The 20,523-nt window shown below is 37.8% G+C and overlaps 2 protein-coding genes and 1 long non-coding RNA gene across 14 annotated transcripts in view; 1 reads left to right on the top strand and 2 right to left on the bottom strand.

Moving 5' to 3' along the window:
• Positions 1-3,157, bottom strand: part of SNX14 (sorting nexin 14) — a 74,360-nt gene extending 71,203 nt beyond the window's left edge. For 6 of the 7 annotated variants that reach the window (XM_082405927.1, XM_082405928.1, XM_082405925.1 and 3 more), the window contains exon 1: positions 1,221-1,506. In XM_082405927.1, the coding sequence (XP_082262053.1) occupies positions 1,221-1,360 (140 nt within the window). In that variant the 5' untranslated portion in view covers positions 1,361-1,506. Of the gene's footprint in view, positions 1-1,220; positions 1,901-3,045 lie in introns of those variants that run through there. The other variant, XM_082405922.1, reaches the window with a different exon arrangement.
• On the top strand, positions 3,052-16,124 carry LOC309635149. The gene is made up of 3 exons (XR_014248662.1): positions 3,052-3,169; positions 6,402-12,628; positions 12,709-16,124. It is a non-coding gene; the product is annotated as an uncharacterized lncRNA (long non-coding RNA).
• A 645-nt stretch (positions 16,125-16,769) lies between these two features.
• SYNCRIP (synaptotagmin binding cytoplasmic RNA interacting protein) overlaps positions 16,770-20,523 on the bottom strand; it is a 28,241-nt gene continuing 24,487 nt past the window's right edge. For 4 of the 6 annotated variants that reach the window (XM_082405954.1, XM_082405957.1, XM_082405959.1 and 1 more), the window contains one exon: positions 16,770-20,447. In XM_082405954.1, the coding sequence (XP_082262080.1) occupies positions 20,419-20,447 (29 nt within the window). In that variant the 3' untranslated portion in view covers positions 16,770-20,418. The remainder of the gene's footprint in view (positions 20,448-20,523) is intronic. The other 2 variants (XM_082405958.1, XM_082405960.1) reach the window with 1 other exon arrangement.

Genomic DNA, 20,523 nt, shown 5'->3' with positions numbered 1-20,523 from the left:
ACTGACCCGGCTCCCAAAGAAGACAGGTAAGAATCCCTGGACAAAACTTAATAATCGTATAAAGTTGACATGTTTTTCAGACTAAACCTGTTAATCTGGCTTGAAATACCTTCCAGATGACAAAGCAAGTAAGTACTTAATATTTTCCGCTCTCTTAAGGATTCCACTTCTTCCATACTCTTAACAATCAAACATCTTACCATCACAAAGTACATTTTCCAGTAATATCAATCGCTGTTTAAACCTAATATTATATAAACCCAGAGTCAACTAATAAGAAAGCAAAGAGGCCAGGGAAGAAACCCAACTCCAACGCAGTCACAGGAAACGGTTATCTTGGAGCAAAATTAAACTACCAAATTTCTTGTGAATGCTTCCCCGTTCCTATCCTTGGGGATTAACTACTTCCAGATAAAGAGTAAGGATGGCTGCACGCTCGAAACATCAGAGGAAACAGCATGCAGATGCTGTCGCTGACAACGGTCTCAGATTTCTTTCCACCGAAAGCAAATCTGAAGATAATTCTAAAGGAACATTTCTCCACTACTACCTATATCATCGCTACCGTTTCTAGAAAATCTACCAGTTTATTTCAGGGGCAGAAGCTTCCGTTTTCAAAATGTCAACTAAATTTACCAATTTTACCTTTCAGTCTTCCCTTTAAAACTATTCTAGAGATGATGGTACTATTTTGCTTTCTGACTTGGGTTCAGCAAATCTTTACGACCTTGCGCTGTAACCAACAACACTGCGCGAAAAGCCGTGATCGACTGTGGTCTATATTGTGGGTGAGCGTGCGCGCGCGCGCGCTGACAACGAGGGAAGTCCGTCTAAACCTGCGACTGCGACAGGACCTTGCACCCTCCTCCATCAGCTGACCGTACCGCCCGGACAGATTTCATTCTGAAAAGCATCGTTGATGGAGGCCCAGGTTTTAAGAAATGGGTGAAAACAAAGGACGAATGGGATCCAGGTGGCTGAGGAGGCGAGGCCTTGGGAGAGGGAATACTCGAGCCCACCCCCGCCCGCACTTCCGGGCTCTGGCGCCCCGCCCGGCTTCCCCGAGCCGCTCTCCCCAGAGGCCCCGCAGGCGGCCCCACGTCCCGCAGCTGCGCAGCCCGACGTTCTCCGCGCAGCGATGCAACGCGGCCTGCGTCCGCAGTTTCGGAGGAGAGCTGCCATCTGCCCCCCGCCCGGCTGGCTCGGCGCCGCCGCGTTACCTGTTGAGGAGCAGGGAGGCGGCGCTGAGGCAGAGCAGCAGGAAGCAGAACATCGGGTACTGGCGACAGATCTCGCGTCCTACGTCCAGCCGCAGACGCTGCTTCAGCTTCTCTCCCAACGTCCGCACCCAGGGCGCCATCTCCGTCGGCGTGGCTGAAGCTGCACTACAGACTGAGGCTGAGGTCGAGGCGACCCCCCATCAACCTCCCGCGTCTCCGCCCCCGGGCCGGGCAGCGGACCCAGACCGCCGGCGACCGGCGGACGGTCCGCCGGCTGCAGCTGCCCAAAGCCCCGCCCACGGGCCCCGCCGCGCGTGCGCGGCCACGCCCCCATCCTCCTGGGGTTCAGCCGTACGACGTGTCCGCCGTCACCCCGCGCAAGGCCTGTCGGTCCCGCTGCTCAGCCCACGGGCCAGAGCCGCGCGCCGGTCTCCGGTGGAGGGCCCCGTTCCCCAGCGATCGGCCCTTTTCGGAAATCGGGGGGAAGCTGCAGTACCCAGTAACCGCCTGTATTGCGGAGGAGAGACAGAAGGTTGTGCCCGAGCACAGGAGAAACTGCAACCTCCCGCAGCCGTCGGGCCCTGCCTGCGGGACTCCCCGAGCTCGCGGGCCGCTGGGGACTGTAGTCTTTGTGGCGCGCCCCCCAGCACTCTACACGCCTCCTCTCCGTAAGCTCAGCTCTACGTGGGGACAGGTCCAAGGTTTGCATGACGCCGAAAGGGGAGGAGGGGGGGCACCTCTCAGTCCTTATTTTGCACGAGCCGCGCGCGGGTGAGTAAAACAGCCCTGGAACACGGAAGAGTCAAACCCACCGGGACGCCAGCCCTGCGAGAAAGCATCTTTTACGCGCTCACGGGCGAGGCAGACCTCAGTTCACTACAGCCCCGCGGGCCTAACCAGAACCCAAGTGTTTGGATGAGGCAGCTTGAAAGGTTAGGTTGAATACCTCTTGTAGAGTGTCCTGCGGCTTTCGCTTTACTAAGGCATCACATTTCTAAATTTTAATTTCCGTATTCTCCGCTGCTTTGACAGATGCAGGAAGACAGTATCGTAATAATAAGTAAAATTTACTTAGGCGGAGCGCTAAGCACTTTCATTTAACCTTCACACATTCACCTCCGGATGGAGGTACTCTGGTTTTTCCCATTTTACAGCTAGATTACTGACATTACTGAGGCGGAGAGGAACTTGCTCAGAATCATACTGCTAGCGAACCCGGGGTTGGAAGCCATTCTAACCCCAGAGCCGGTTCTCATGCTGTCTGTCTTTTCTCTTTCTTAGTATCTTACCCTCCAAAGTGCGGAGACAGACAGGTTCAGAAATGATTTTCTAAAAACATAAAAACTATGGTGTATGGGCAGTTTAATGAATATTTTCCCACGTTATTATTCCGAATACATGGATCATCTTTATGCATTATTTTCCTTCAGAATGTACCATCCTTTATTCTATTAATGCCATTTAATTTCATTGATATTATAATTATTACCACCCTTGATCACAAATTATACACATTTCTAATAATTTCTTTAGGATCAACATCAGTACAATTTCTGGATCAAAGAGTAAGAACATGATACATACTGTCAAAGTTCTTCCTAGAATGGTTAGCCAGTTCCACAATGGTATAAAAGTATCAATTTCACTGATCCTCATCGTTAAGTATTGTTTAAACTAACATCGCAAATATATTGTAGGATTACTCTGTAACAACATCATTGGAAAGCTTAGGGCTTTTTTTTTTTTTTTTTAATGTTTTGAGGTACATAATTAAACGTTTATTTCACTTTTTCAACTTTTTTTTTTTTTTTTAGTGTCTTTGAACTACATATAAACCCCTCGTTTATATGAACAGTCTAGGGCTAAACTGAAGTATAAATAAAAGGTGTATGTTGAATTAATCTACATGCATCACGTGCCTACTGTGGACTTGAGTACTTTATAATTGGGTAAGTTACTTTATTAAACTTTTTGGGAAGTTACATTGCCAATCTTTTTTTTCTGTTTAAAAATTTTGCTTCTTTATAGGCTCATTCTGAAATTCCTGTTCAGCTTTTCACTGAGAGCCAGTACATTTTAATGATAAAATGTTTTCTGTTCTTTCATATTAGACGTCTTTACAACATCCAACTAAACTCCTTTCCCATATGATTTTCTTTGCAGGGGCTATTAGAATAAGCTAACTAGACAATAGACCAATTTAAATTTTCATATTGCTCTTATGCTCAGAAAAGGAAAAAATAAACTTCTGCTATAAGAAAATTTTACAAAATCCCCACCTAAAAGAAGAAAAATTTTCCTATTGATCCAACTTCATCTAATGAAATAAAATTTTTACTCCATTAAATGTTTTCTCTTTAACCTTATGGTCTGGTATCCACGTCAGCACTCATACACAGAGCTTGAATTTTTTTTTCCAACTTTTTATTAAAAGATATGAACTTCCTAGTGGGGATATGGGATATCCGTAATCAATCCTGGTTCTGAAATCAGCTTCACCTTCTACTGGCAAATTCTTTGCGCAAGGTTAACTTGATATATCTCAAACCTGGCATCCTCAACTCTAAACAGTTACCTTCCTCAGAAGTTTTAAAGAAGATTAAATTGGGTGGAAAGTGCCTATTAAATGTCTTTGTACAATGCCTAATACAAAAAGTTTTATTTTATGGATTTATGAACATGACAAAATACAGTCAAGCCAATTAGCTTTATTTGGATTACAACAACCTAAAATGACAATGACATGAAACCAAAGCTATGAGATACCTTACAGGAAACTGAGGTCCAAAGCGGTTTTTATTGCCTGTCCTCAAGTTCTAGACCTGCACTGTGCAATACTGCAGCCACTAGCCATTATCTGGCTACTGAGCACTTGAAATGTGGCTAGTTTGAATTGACATGTGTTATTAGTGTAAAACACACATCAGATTTTGAAAGCTTAGCATGAAAACAAGAATATAAAGTATCTCAACTTTTAAAAGCTGATTACATGTTAAATGATATTTTGGAAATAATGGGCTAAAAATTAATATCTTGTGTTTCTTATTTTTGTAATGTGGCAACTAGAAAATTTTGAATTACATATGTGGATTGTGCTATATTTCTACTAGACGGTGCTGCTCCAGACGAGTGTTAGCTGTGGAGGGGCCAGTACAACTTAATGTGTAGACTTTTTATAAATGCCACAATTATCACATATGCTAGGGGTACATTTTCAGACTACAAAAAGTAAAAAATAGTTGATAACGCATTCATCTAAATGGCTCATAAACACCAAACTACACTACAATATCTCCATTATTTTAATGAATATTTATTAGCAAATAAGTGTAAGGCACTACTAAATGCGGTGGTAGAACCAATGATTTAAGTGTTTTCTGACCTCCAAAGGCTTACAATCTAGTGAAGGAGGCATGTCACACATGAAAAATAATGTATCACACAGGGCATATTTATATATAAAGTCTGTAATAATAGAAGTCTTTTTTAATGACAGGTGAGGGGAAAGGGAAATTTGCAACTGGTGAGGATCAGGAAAGTCCTCTGGGAAGACAATAATTTGAGCAGACTAGGATTTATCTCTTTGCTTTCACCTAATTTTCAGCAGTTATGCAGCACTAGGCAAAGTATTTAAAATGCTTCTACCTAATTAAACCTGATTCCCCCAACCCACCAACAAACTGCATAAATTGCTTTTTACATTGGTACAGGAATCTGAAAAGATGGTGTTGACTACCTGAATCCCAGTGATTGGGCCTACTTAACGCTGAGGACCCTGAATGTACACCAGGCTTTAACTGTCAAGGGCCAGTGTTTGTGTGGCATGTGTGTCAGGAAAAGGATAGAAGCATACTTACCCACTACCCCTTGGAGCCATTCAGTCCCTCCCTCTCACAGCTGCCTCCTGTAATTTGGAGTATGCTTTCCTGTCACAGGTTTGGCATTTCCAAACCCCAGTTCCTCCGCACCCCCCCCACCCTCCACCCATGAGTCTCAAAGCATCAAGTTTCTTGTTTTACCTTTTGTGGCATTTGTAATGTTACTTCTACAGTCTTAATTTTACATTTCATAATACCCTCTTCTCCCCACAACCTATCCCTATGTATCAACTTCTGGACATAATAATACCTGTAACAGGAACCATTAAACTGCCTTTTATACTTCAAGAAATGTTCCTTTCCTTGATTTTCAAAAAAAGGAAACTCATTACAATGGAGACTATACAATTAAAGGAGGAGCATTAAGGGATTTTTGGATGGGAGTGCAAGACGTTCAAAATGCAGTTACGACTTCCATATTTAACCCCCACTTTTTTGTGTGATCATGAAGTAAAACTTCCAATGGTAAGATATGAAGAACTACAGCTTTACACAACCAGTGGATCAAAGAGATACTCTGGATAAAAGCTGTTTGAGCATGAAATTCTGGGCAGTCTCATTTTATCTTAGCAACAAAAATGAAGCATTTAATGTTTGTCATCTTGTTTCTAAGATACGTTGGAATAACCATCCTCTTAAACCTCACTTTGATGTTAACAGGTCATAACTTCAGAAAATATAAATTATTAACTGATTAGGAACTGAAAATATATTCACCTGCCTGTTGATAAATGTTAAAGATTGGAAAAGGCACTTATAATCTAATACCACTACTCTTTGTATAAGATGGCCAATGTCTTTCTCGTCTAAAAAGTTTTTTTAAAGTTACATAGGGACTTCCCCGGTGGCGAAGTGGTTAAGAATCCGCCTGCCAATGTAGGGGACAGGGGTTCGATCCCTGGTCCGGGAAGATCCCACATGCCACGGAGCAACTAAGCCCATGTGCCACAACTAGTGAGCCTGCACTCTAGAGCCTGCGAGCCACAACTACTGAGCCCACACGCCGCAACTACTGAGCCCACATGCCGCAACTACTCAAGCCCGCGTGCCCTAGAGCCCACGCACTGCAACTACTGAAGCCGAGGCGCCTAGAGCCCATGCTCCGCAACAAGAGAAGCCACTGCAATGAGAAGCCCGCGCACTGCAACGAAGAGTAGTCCCCACGCTCCACAACTAGAGAAAGCCCGCGCGCAGCAACGAAGACTCAACAAGGCCAAAAATAAATAAAATTTTTTTTAAAAAGTTAAAGTTATCCTTTAAATAAAGCATTCCACCTTCTTTTTTTTTTTTTTTTTTTTTACAGGAATGTTCCTGGCAGCTTTATTTGTAATAGCCCTAAATTGGAAGCAACCCAGATGACCTTCAACAGTCGAATGGTTAAATAAACTGTGGTACAGGATACCATAGAATACAATTTAGCAATAAAAAGGAACAAATTATTGATACATGTGACAATAGACAATCGGATGAATCTCTATCCACCTTATTTTTTATGTTTACTATAGACACAATGGCTTTCTTTCATAAAAGGAAAAATGCTAACTATATTCAGATGTTTAAATACAGCTTTCAACTGATTTCAGTAACTCCTGAAAATATTTTGGAAAGTCTTTGTAGTCGTTCCTCTTACCTCTCAGTAGCTGTTTTCTAAAATACAAAAACAAAAGCACTTTGACATGGTACCTATAAACCACCATGCAACTAGGTAGGGTTGGTTAAGAATTGTGAAGATCACTAATAGCGGTACTTCAATTCCAGTTCTAGTAAGGTTGCTACCAAAATAGTTAAAATCAATTTTTATCTTCACTTTTAAAAAGAAACTTTCTGTATTTTGGTAAACTGATTCCAGTTATTAATCAAAAACAAACATTAAAAAAAACCCACAGAGCTTCCCTCGTGGCGCAGTGGTTAAGAATCCGCCTGCCATTGCAGGGGTCACAGGTTCAAGCCCTGGTCCAGGAAGATCCCACATGTCGTGGAGCAACGAAGCCCGTGCGCCACAACTATTGAGCCCGCGCGCCTAGAGCCCGTGCTCCCAACAAGAGAAGCCACTGCAATGAGAAGCCTGCGCACTGCAACTAAGAGTAGCTAGCCCCCACTCACTGCAACTAGAGAAAGCCCGTGCACAGCAACGACGACCCTACACAGCCAAAAATAAATAAATAAACAAAAAAAACCCACAACTCAGTACAGTATATCTAAGTAGAAATCTTGAATAAGTAAATTGGAAATTCTTACTAAAAAAATTTTTATTGGAAAATTGCCCTTGTATATTGAAAGACAGTTACCATTTAAATTTAGGGTTTTTAGCTTAGATGAACACATTTAAAACAGTCTGAATTTTGAGCATTATCAGAAAGTCATATGGCCTGTACTCTTCAATTTTGTAAAAACAGTTCAAGATATATACTTATTCAATATAATTAAGAACTATCCCAGATGTTCACTGAGCATTTCTATCACTTCTATTTTCAGTTTTAATTTATATATATATATATAGATATATAATTTAAAGATTAGCTCACTTTCAGTTCTTTATATTTGAGACTAAGAAAGCTTATCCAAGAATGCCCACAGAAACATTGGTGGTAGGACTGGAGCAATTTTTGTAAAGCTTCAGAGTTAAGAGACAAACAACAAATAGCCCTACCTAAACAGTCCTTTTCATGAACTGGATTTTCAAATGTTGATAACACATCACGTATTATCCCTAAGTTAGTTTAAGCCTATTTACATATTCAGTCTCTGCCGAGTTTCATAGCTTTCTTCCCACTGTGTGAAGCAGCATACGAAGCTGTTATTGATCACAGTAGAGGATGGGAAATTGTAATTACCACATACACTGCTGACAGAAAATGAATTTGAAGGGTAGCAGCGATAATGAATATAATTTATTGTTTTAAATATAATGAATATTAATTTAAATGTTTCTGAAGATTCTTCTTGCAATTACAAAGCATAGAAATACCAGATTTTCAAATATTGCCAAATATTTTAAAACCATGGTTTTGCTCCTAAAGTTACCTTTAATCAGAGGTTAGTAGATTTGGGGTTTTGACTCATACATAAATAGCTATGTTACAAACCTACTGCACAAGCAATAAAGGAAAAACCATCAGCTAACAGCCTTATATAAACTCCAGAAAGCCAGGACTTCTGATGTTCCCCTAACTGTACATGTTCCTCAGGGATACTTTGTTGATCATCATTTTAATGCACATACAGCACGAAGACTTTACTATTTTCACTGAAGAGGATTTTTGAGAGCTTGGCTTGGAAGGGTGGGTTGGGGACACAGACTAAGACACCAGAAATGTGAAGTGAGCCAAAGAAAGACCAGGCCAGCAGTCTGTTTACAGGCAATACCAATGGAAGGTTAAGGCGAGAAGGATGAGCTCAGACCAAATTATAAAATTTTAAATTACATATATGGCTTGCATTTTATTTTTACTAGACAGTGCTATTATAGAAATAGATATGGAGAGCCATTATAATGTGCCACTTATAAATCTGGAACCACTTAAGATCTTTGTAAATATAAAGTTCAGCCAGACCTGAACTTCTCAAAGGGTACGGTAGGACTTCTCAAAGGGTACGGTAGGACTTGGAGAGGATTTTTAGGCCTATTCAGTACCAGTAAGTCATCAAGTGTAACTGGATGTGATAAATTAACAGGATATAATCATTGACAGAGCACTCTAACATGTACAGCAAAGAGCTGGAATGGCAAACCTGCATATAACAGATCAATCAAGCCCTGACATTAAACCAGGAGTCCACACAGATGTGACACGAAGCTGGAAATACAGTTGAGATCAAGGAGACAAGTATAGAAGAAAAAAGGGAAATAAGAACAGATAAGAACAGGATAGAGAATATTAACATAACCAGCAAAGTAGCAAGGAAACTTTTCAAGGAGAGTGATTCAATGCCTCAGAAAAGTTAAAGCTTTTCTCTCAGCTTATGGGACCTTAATTCCCTGACCAGGGATCAAACCCGGGCCCCGGCAGTGAAAACACCAAGTCCTAACCACTGGACTGCCAGGAAATTCCCTAAAGCTTTTAAAAAATGTAACTTTTATATCAGCCTACTGGTATCCTGTGAACACTTCTTGAAAACTGAGGGGAGAGGGAAATCAACTTAAAAGAGGCATCATTCCAAAATCACCACGCTACCTAGGAAAAGGTGCAATAATATGCTTTATCCTGATAATGAAACACGTGGTGTTTCAACTTAAAGACAGTTTACTAGGGGCGGAGAGGAAGAGGAGATTGCTGGTGCTTAGGAGAACACTCTATAATTTTTAGAAAATATTTGAATCATTATTATTAATAAAGCAAATTTGGGAGGCTGGTTTAGCAGTTAAACTGGCTTTTATTTCCTGATCAGGCTAATATATTTATTAGCTTTACACTAAATGAGTTTTGCCTAGAATTTCAGAACAGAGAGACCGTAAGTAAATGAACACTAATTCTACAAACTAAAAAACATACTTACTAGCACAAAAGTAGATCCATATGGCTAATTTTAATTGACCTCTCTTACACAGGTTGACTCTTAACTAGTACAACATTAACACAGTAATTTAGGGAATTTGGGAATAACTTGAATAATGCTCTGTGAAGAGTTGAGACTTTTATTCCTCAGAATATATGGCTTTAAGAGAAAGGTTTGTCCTACCACTCTCTCCCTCAAATAGTAACTAAGTATCACAAAAATAATGTACCAGGAAATGTTCATAACATGTAAGGTATTACAGGGCAAATGAACAGTAATGTAACATTTCCTGTATTTTGTAAAACTAGGTCTTCACAACAAAAGTATGAATGAAATGAAGCAAAAACCATCTAGGCAGAATTTTTTTTAAGTATTTATTTTTATTTTCTGGCTGCACCACACGTGGGATCTTAGTTCCCCAACCAGGGATTGAACCTGTGCCACCTGCACTGGAAGCGTGCAGTTTTAACCACTAGACCACCAGGGAGGTCCCAGAATTTTTTTTTTAACACAAGCTGTATCTCATAGAATGCTGAAAGCTAGAAAAATATCACAATCTAATAGCATCTCTTTTTTACAGGAAAGTAAACTCAGGGCCAAAGAGGTTATATTTGTGTTTGCTCAGTTCCTTTTATTAAGTGTCTCAATGATTAAGAAAAAAATATTTTGTTTTTCACCTGAAACTATTGGGGAAGTCAGAGTATCTAAGTCATTGAAATTGTGAGACTATATTAATTCACAGTCTTTTGCTTTAGCAACCTGTACTTTTCTAAGTTTATATGAAAAGTGAATATAAACAGGCTACATCAGGCTTATTAGAATGGGAAAGCCCTATAAATACAAGAGATTAGTGTGTCTTATGTCCATCAATTTTAATTGAAACAGTCTAGGTACACTAGTTGAAACTAGTTGAAAACTTAGCCAAGATTTTTGGTACCAAAACCCTCTAAAGTCAGTTTCTCCCTTGATATCAACTAATTAATATTTAATATCATAAAACCTGTTAAAAATGGTTTTAAGGGAGGAGTTCCCTGATGGTCCAGTGGTTAGGACTCAGCGCTTTCACTGCCGTGGCCCGAGTTCAATCCCCGGTTGGGGAACTAAGATCCTGCAAGCCACACAGTGCAGCCAAAAAAATAAATGGTTTTCATACCTGGAAGAGGTCCTTAAGAATAGGCAAAATGATCTGAAATGTTTGAATTGCCATATTTAGGTGGAAATGTTTTTTAAGGATTTAGACCCTGTAATCAGCAAAGACAGAGCATATGACAAAAGTATAAAAGAATATATTCCACAAGTAGGTCAACATGGACTCTCACCAAATCCCAGAACAACAAATCTGGAAAAGGTAGGTTTGAGACACCTGCCAAAATAAGGAATGTAGTCTCATTAACTAGTAAAAGAACATATATGAAGGTATGCTGTATTAAATGTAAATGGACAAAGAAAAAAAAGGAAATGGGAGTTCTCTGGTGGTCTAGGGATTTTTGGTGCTTTCACTGCCCTGGCCCGGGACCAATCCCTGGTCAGGGAACCAAGATCCCACAAGCCACGCAGTGTGGCCAAAAAAAAAAAAAAAAAAAAAGGGGGATAAACCGAACTACTGCTCAATGGTTTCTTCTAAGTGTTCAGAAATTGTATGCTAAAATAAAATCTATCATACTATTCCCAAAAAAAGGGTTCAAAATAATCTGCTTTGCTCAGTCAAGAATGCCACTAAGTTTGCATCCTTAGTCACAAAATGTCTTCTATATACCCATTAGCATGCTAGGTGCTGTTCTCTTTTCAAGTAAGATTTATTCAAACTTTTTTCTAGACAATTTATTTTAAATGAGCTGTCACATGTGATTATACAGATAAAGGTGGTTTCTTCTAATCTAAGATAGTGTACATCATACTGTTGTATTTTACTACTCAGTTCTATTTTTAAACTATCACTTTTTATATTAATTTGCACAAATTAGTACAAAAGATGAAGAACTGAGGCTATGTTCATTTTGCAATCAGAGGACTGCAGGAAAAAGAGCCATTTTTCATGGGAGGGATGAGTGACTTCCGGAAAAGGCAAAACCTCTGGCTAGCAAGAGTGGAAAGGGAAGAAATTTAGGTCCCCGAGGGTTGCAGGACTGCATTCAGGGTCTACCCACCTCCTCAAAGCAAATAACTCGCCCGCAAGTCAGTGTTCCTACAATTGAGCACTCTGCTTCCCGGCACTGGAGGGGTAAGCTTGCCTGCCTGCCTGCCTGCCCTCAAGGAAATGATAATAAAGCCTGTTAGTCCTTGTGTTCTCGCACACACACACAACTTACAGTCACCTGTCTCAGTGGATAGGCCCAGGAACACCAGACCACTTTGATCTTTCTTTCATAAATATGAAAAAAGCAGAATTACCAAACATTTGAGAAAAAAGTCAAAAGCACTGAAAGTAAATAACCAAAGTGTAGTATTTCAATGCATTAAGAAACTGGTTATCTTTTTAAAAATTGACAGAATTCAAGAGTGAGCAAGACAGTCCATACATAAAATAAGCCCGCTCTACTGCTAAAATTTAAAATCAATATATGCCCCAGAAGAAAAAAAACAGTGACAGTAAAGATAGTTAACAGGAATTGGGAGATGAAGGAAAAGAAAGTATTGAGTGTGCTGTTTCCCCATACAGTGAAGAGCAAACAGGTACTGAAACCGGTGTAAGTAGAGGCCTAAGTGTAGTTGAGGTAATCAACTGAACTTAAAACAGTTCAGAAAAAAAAGGACTAGGGTAAGCCAAATGTCTCCAAGGGGAAAAAAAAAAATACTGCTTAAACTTAGTAATTAAAAGATATGAGGTTAACTACAATCAGAACTAAACAGTCATTCATCTCTGTTAATTGACTAGGGTGTGAGCAGAGAAGTAGACTTTCACATCCTGTGCTCTATCTTGTTTTCCAGGTATAAGTCTTTTAAATTTTCTTTAAAGTACTATCAAGTTAAAATATCAACTAAGCATATTTAAGTATAAATACCACCTTTATCCATCAATACTCAAACAAGTAGGTATATATACTGTAGTGAGAAAATGCCTTAAATTCAGTAGGTATATATACTGTAGTGAGAAAATGCCTTAAATTCTGTAGGTATATATACTGCAGTGAGAAAATGCCTTAAATTCAGAGCCTCCCTTCTCAAGTGATTTTTCAACCAGCAACCAACTGTAAGGTACATATTAAGACTATTCATATGGATGCAACCATGGCTTTATTTTAAAATATAGTTAAGTATGGATTACTCTTAGAAATAGCTGTTTTCAAGACGTTAATGCATAGTTACCTAGCCTTCATGCTTTTCTCAAGCATCACTACATATCCTTTCCAAAGTGCTCTACATTAAGAACCTTACACAAACTTCATGGACTCAAAACCAACTAGCCTCATCAGCAAAACAAGAATTCTATCTTGAAGTACCCCTTCCTCATAAAGAAGTTAAGTATAGATGGGGTTTGGTAGGTCGATACTGTTTTGTTCAGCAGCTTAGAATTAAGCTGAACATCAACATAAATATTGTTGGGCTGGGCTGTCAATAATTAAACTGATATAAAAATTAATGCAGTCTATAAACCCACAGCTCCTTTCAAGACTTTTTTCAAGACTTTTTTAATGTCAGACGATTTAAATGTGGATCTTCATGATCTTAATTTGCTTAAAGCATTAGTATTTCATGTTAATTTTTAAGCTTTCATGTTGTGAATTAAGTGGCTCAAAACTTTTTATTCCTTCAAGTTAACATGCCACAATGAAGCCTAATTCAGCAAATAAGCTAAACTGAAAATTTATTTCCACCAAATTAAAAAATATTTTGAAAAATATTTTTAAATGCCTAGCACCATTAATTAAGATTTCCCTGCCCTGGAGGAGCTTCTATCCTAGGAGGAGGCAAAAGAAACCATATAGAGAAGAAACAGAGTAACTTTAAAGAACAAGGAGTGGTAGTAGTTTAAATAGACTAATCAAAAGACACTAAGCAGCAGGGAGGATAAGCCAAAGAAACCACAGCATCTGCTGCTGGTCCCCTAACTGCTGCTGCTGTCCTAAATGCTAAATGGAGCCTCAGAAAACCATCAACTAAGACTTCAAGTATAATTTTAAAATAAAAGCTTTTCATCCTCTGTTTTAATTCTATTTATAAATGAACCTGAAGTTAGGTAGGGTGCCTAGAAGAAATTACACCTGTCAATGTTGAAGGATTCCTAGGAATTCAACTTATGCAAATTCATGTGAATTTTTACTATTTCAAGAAGCAACGTATTAAATTTTGCCAGAACTACCCTGCAATTACATATGCATGTGGCTGCAGAGAACTGAAAAGTGTACTCCACCAATTTTTATATAGATGACCTTTGACATACTGCTCATTTCTGGTTTTCCTCCAAGCTCATTCCAAATATTCAGTATACTAAGAAACACAATTAGTATATATGCTTTTCTAATTTCCCATGATGCGTTAAATAAAGCAGTTTCAGAGGCCTAATTCTTGAGTCCTCCAATTAAAGCAACATGAATACCAATATATTAAAAAATATTCTCTTGAAAAATGACGTCATAAGGGTTTTTACTCATGACATAAAATAGATGTACCTAGTTCTAGCAATTTTGTGTTCAAATGATTCAGTACTGGCATTTTCTAATTCACATAGGAAAAAATCAGGACACAAGTTGAAATGCAAAGTTGTTATCCACATGGCATGACTATTCAAATTTCTTCATCTCATTTGAAATTAACAGCAATAGAGCCACACCAGATATAATGATCTTAGAACTCTTCTGTTATGTCATGGTATGTTTCTGTACCTGGAAGACTAGATTTTGGAATCTACAAAACTCTTTTCTACACATTTAGTACTGTGAACACGCCCTAATCACATTCTTTAATCGGTGGTAATGGCTTGTCCACATCAAAACCTTTGTCCTTTGCCTTTGAAAAGGAGAAACTGGCTGTAGTTCATAAATGACAGATGTCAATTCCCTTAGGTATCCCAAAATTCTCTCCAAAACGTATTTTGTATCACAAGAATCCTTTCAGAATACAGGCTGAAAGCCTAAAAAGGTGAAGAAATGACAATTCATGTACATTACAGATAGCAGCTTCAGATTAGACTCCCTTCAGATTAGAACTTGTTTTTAAACCACTCTACAAAGTAAAAAATCAGGTATTCACTGAAGCTTGTAGTATTCTAAAATAACCTTATCTTGATCTATTGCTTGTGTTAAAAAAAACATTTCAGGAAACTTACAGTTGAAGACACTAATTTCCAAAATGGTTTATTGGGACTTCTCCCTCACCCAAAAAGTCTTATTCAGCAGTCTTGACGTGAACAAGAAAAAAAAAGTACTAGTTTGGCATCTGCACAGGGAGCCAAATAGGCAATGTAAATGGTTTTCAAAATCCCCTAGTAGTGTACAAGAATTTTTCAGGTATAAAACTTCCACGACTGTTCTGAAATGACAAAAACTTTTTTCGATCATCAGTATAAATTTTAGCAATCATAACACAAACTAAACTCTGCACTGAATGACCTAAAAGGATCTTTGTCTTCATGAAGTGGCCAACACTACCTCCACACCCCCCCCCCACAAGAAATCCTAGGGCTGAGCCAAAACCTCCTGAATGTATTTACAAGTTCCCCATTCTTTGATAATGATTGCCAACTTAGCTTAATAAAACACATTTTAAGCTCAATTTCACCTACCTAACCTCATTTGCGCAGTCACCTGAATGTGCAGCATTCTATTAAAGCAAAATAGTTTGTTCACTCCCCTCTCCTGTGTTATTTACAACCTCCGTCACTCATCTCTAAACCTCCAGAGTGACAAGAGAATGGAGCACTGAATGGTGGCGGCACATTACCAGAAAAGCAGAGCCAAATTACCAGTAACTTCTTCATTGAGTCCACCGGCGTGTGTGTGACCACAGAATATTTTCATAGTCAATTAAAATTAAGTGGAGACCAACACTATACATTTATCCTATACAGCATCTCCCAATCATGTGCTTGAATTAGGGATCTTGGGGAATTTGTTTTTACCACTGGCTAGTTACTTTGAATGTATGAGTAATTAAAAGGTGAAAGACTTCTAAAGATTCCAAGTGTCTATTTTAAAGCTGTTAAATGAAAAACGATGAAATGGAGGACACCCACAATAATTCTTGGACTCCTGGAGATCCTAAGACATGCTACAAAAATAGGTCTTTATTCTTAGGAAAATATAGTCAGAGCTAGCTTCCTTATGCTATACATAAAATCTTAACATCAGAGGCAGTACAGATAGTACAGATAGTTTTTGAACTGATCTCCAAACAAGCACAAACCCACTACGTTGAAAAGAACAGGTAATTTGAGGTTTTTGGCAAAAGACAGTACTTCACACATCTAATCCAAATCAGAGAGCCTGCAGACAGTTTTCGGTGAGATAAAAGGAATGAAATAAATATAAATTCTACAGATAAATAAATGTAAGAGAATTTAAATAAGCTAACAGAACTAATTTTTTTTTTTTAATAAAAATACTAGTCAGGTACAAGCTTTTGTTTCTCAATGCCAGACTTCTAAATGTTTATCAGACTACTGTTAATGTCATTAAAAACCTAATTTTGGACCAGGGCATTAGTTATAATACTGTTTTGCATTCATAAAAAAGATTTGTTTCTTTCAACTGAATGCTCCTGGTCCTGAAAAATATTTTAGGCATATTACTGAAGGCAGACTGTGGTACTAATAAAACTTACATCTTAAGTACTTTTTTAAAAAGTGACAGACAAAAAAGTCCATCTAATTTGCCCACAGTTAAAAATGTCTTTAAACATTGGTTTATAATTAGCATCTCAAGAAAGTAGTGGCATGCCCTATTGAGTGGTATTACTGCGTAATTAATACTACACTTTAAAACACCATCCCCACAAGTCTGTTCATTTTATGTACTGTTACTTCTTTATTCATTCATTTTATACCCACCACTGATTTCCTACGGCCAGATAAAAATTTTACAGTGTACATCACTGGGGAGAAAACAAACCATGGTGGGTATTCTTGGAAGTTTTAGGAACCTGAGGAATCATTTACTCTAGGGGGATAGCTCCCTCACCTAAATGCACGAAGTCCTTCTACTTTTTAACTTCTCCCCTTAAATAGACTATGTCATACTGGTTTGTTTTTTTTTTTGCTATGTTTCTGATCAACAGTGACTTTTGGCTTAACGATCAAAAAAAAGCTGTCCTGAATGTGACAATTTTGCCCATCTAGCATGATATTCACCCTCATACAAGTCTTTTCAAATAGCTATATACAAGTGAATACCCGAGGTCACCCCACCAATCCATTCCTATGTTGTTCCTAGTTTATCATGAAGAAAGTGTATTTTCTTAAATCAGACTTGCAGTAATTGGTAGATAAATTTCTCATGATGCTACAACAATGGCCATCATGAGTGTGCAACTGCTCTTTTTGTGCTAAATCCACCCCCCCCCCCCATTTCTAACATCTGATTCAGTCACAATGCTGGAAAACCTTCCACAAAATGCATGTTTGGGAAAATATATCTAACACAATTTTCTCACAAAGCAACTTTCTAAAAACTGATTAAAGTGATGATCACTTTTGATTGCCAAGTAGTCTGCAGAAACAAAATCTTGCGTCTGCTTTGGTTAGGTAACTCAAGTTTTCTTTTTTAACAATCAGAATGCTTTAAGGATACATTTTTCACCCCAAGGAAGGGACTTGACTCTTGGATTTAAGACCCATTCCTTGACAATATATACAGAATTTCTTTAACTTGTCATCTGTCCATTCTTTGAAGCTGTCAAAGCCAAGAACCCATAAACAAATCACAAATAGCAATAACCTACATTAGTTAACATTCCCCTTTTTAACATGTTGACATTTTTACTAAAGGATTCGTTATTTTTGCATTTCCATTTCTCATATCCCATGACATTCCATAAAAATTGCATTATTGCTTTATAGGCCACACAACATTCAAAAGTATGTTTATATGCATTGCCTGTTTTCCTTGATCTGATAAGAGTTTGATACTGATTTTACTACAGAAATTTAAGTTTGAAAATACCAGTTAGTATTTCTTCTCAGTACTTAATTGTTCACATCACTAATCACTACATGCATATTTAGCTCTGATTATATTGCTCAAAAACTGCACCCATTATCAGAACAGTGCAAATGATTATTTAATTTTAAAATTAATTATAATGGCTTAAATTCAGTTAGTCAAATGAACACTGTCAAGTAATTTCACTTGAGTGTGTATATATTTCATCACCACTGTTTACATTACCCATCAATTCTTCACAATTTTTTAATATCAGTTTTCCCTCCCAAATCCCCAAACTAAGAATGTCAAATAGTCTTGGAAACCCACAGCTCCACATTTTAATGTTTTCTTAAGAACACATTTGTGAACTCACAAAAATGTTCATCTTTCAACTTTGACAATGCAGTTCTTACTTAAGTCAAACAAACCTGTTCTAAAATCCCAACAAATAATTCTGAGAATTAACTTAAACACCTTGACAGTGTCCCTTAAAAAGGGTATGACAGTAAAGTGCCAATAGGCATGGCAATGACCTCTTTGATGGGATCATTTAACTCCTTGGAACTGGGAAATGCCAGCACCAAGGATTACACTGAGATTCAATTTTACTGAAGGCTACATTTAGTTTACCCACTTTCCACAACCTATTATACTCATTGTATGTTAGAATGAAATGTAAATGTTCTGTGTAGCCCTCAAACTTACACTAAGATTTGAGAGAGATGTACTTTAAAAAAGCACGGGGTAATATATAAAATCAGTGGCAAAAAGTTTCATTAAGCACCAGGAACTAATTTTTGTCACCCCATACTCATTTTGTAGGTAATGTTTCAATAACCGGCAAGGCACATTTACATATATTCCAATGAATACTTATTGACAAATTTTAAATTACACTCTATGTCCCAGCTATCCCAGTAACTGACATACAACATACTAAAATGGTTTATTAAGATAACATAAAAAAAAACCAATTAATGTGAAACATACAGGCTATTGGCAACCACTATCTAAAATTATGTAAGTACAAATAAACATACTGAAATGTGTGCATTTCTAAGTTTTTAAACCAGAATATTTCTATACTAACACACATTTATATTAATGACACATAAAAAAAATAAAAACTTTATTACAAAAATAAGTTACACTCGCCTCCAGCTTACAGTATAAAACAATTTTATTTGCAGGAATGCAAAATGATTGTTTGCCATGAGCAGTTTGAACATATGACATGTCTAATTTTCTTGTTAAATTTGCATTTACTGGGGAAACTGGTGTGTATAAAACCTTAATTAAGTATAAGCTCTGATCTTCATCATGGTGCCTATTGGGTATGTGATATAACTGCAGTATCCCTTTGGGGAAGGGGAAAAGGGATTTCTTTATACCAAGTCTCAATTAAACTATAATTTCACTTCTGACTTTAAGCTATCAATTTAGGACTTGGCAAAAATTTTTTTGAGGGTGATTCAATAGAGGATGCTTCACCACTGAACACTCACTGTCATCAAGGTGCTTTAGAAAATTAAAAACATAGCACAAATGATTGTACTCTATTCTACAAGTTATCATGACCTGCATAAGAAATGGAAAAGCTGATTCACGTTTTTGCAGTGATCAGCAATAAGAAATGCACTAATGAAACATACCTTTTACCTAAAAAGCTAAACTACAGCCGTATACTAATTTCTATGATTTATGAAAAAACTTCAAAATATCCAAATGTCAGGCTTCGCTGTACAACTGTCAGTTTTAGTCTGACTTTTTATAAAGGGACACTGCAGTATTTAGTACAAGTTCGGATGCACTTTTTTTGAACATCTGATGTCTTACAAAAGTAACATCTTGCTAAACTATTATACATCCAAATAACTACAATATCTGAAGAAGCAAGGCTGCTTTTTCAGCCACAAAATACGACAAAAGCAAGGCCTGTTATGATGGTCATGAGGAAGTCTTACAAGCCTCTGAAACTAAAGGCAACTAAGAATGTTACATTTGGTATATTAAAATCTTACCCTCATATCATTTAACAAGCCTTGCTTTTATCTACAAAGATTTTCTATGTACAGTACAGACAGGGTATAGTTCAATCCTCTGCTACTGAGGTAGTTAACCAACCCTTTAAAAAAGGTTCTGAAAAGAACCACTATCTGGAATGCCTGACTAACCAGCTCTGATGATTACACCTGAAACTGCATATCTGAACACAATTCAAAAGTGATTACTATAAAAAAGATATAGACAATCATGATTAACCTTGGTGAGCAGAAATAAAATTTAAGGATACCAACAATGGCATTCATCTATGCCACTGCAATAAAATTTAAATGCACAAATTCAAGAGAATATTTCAGAAAACCAATGCTGGGATCCTTAATTTAAAAAAACAGGGGAAAAATCTACTTAGAGCAGATTTTTTAAAGAGAAGAACTTTATTCTTTATTAAGATACCATGCTAGAAGTTATGAAGAATTTCTGTTGGAACACATTTGGAAAATAGAGTAGCTTTAGTTTAATAACTTGCACTGCAGAGAAAATTGTTAAAGAAATTCATATCAAAGTCCAAGTATTAGTTCAATGTCCTGTATTTGATTCCATGATCTTCATAGGAAGGTCTTCTGCAATAGAATATGCTCCTATACAGCCGAGATATTTAAGGTTGCTTGATTTCCTTACCATTACTCCACTGCAAGCTTCTGGTGTAATCCCACATAGCAAGTCAGTCTTCATTGTAACAGGTCAGGACCGGCCTCGACCCCTTTTCCCTGCTAGCCAGGTAACAAAAGGAATCAGTTAGATAAATCATTTTAGATTGATAATGTGTACATACATAATGATAACATT

This window comes from Balaenoptera borealis (genome assembly GCF_965194805.1).
Source record: "Balaenoptera borealis genome assembly, chromosome: 9".
NCBI classification, from domain to species: Eukaryota; Metazoa; Chordata; class Mammalia; order Artiodactyla; family Balaenopteridae; genus Balaenoptera; species Balaenoptera borealis.
This window is presented reverse-complemented; position numbering and strand designations above follow the sequence as displayed.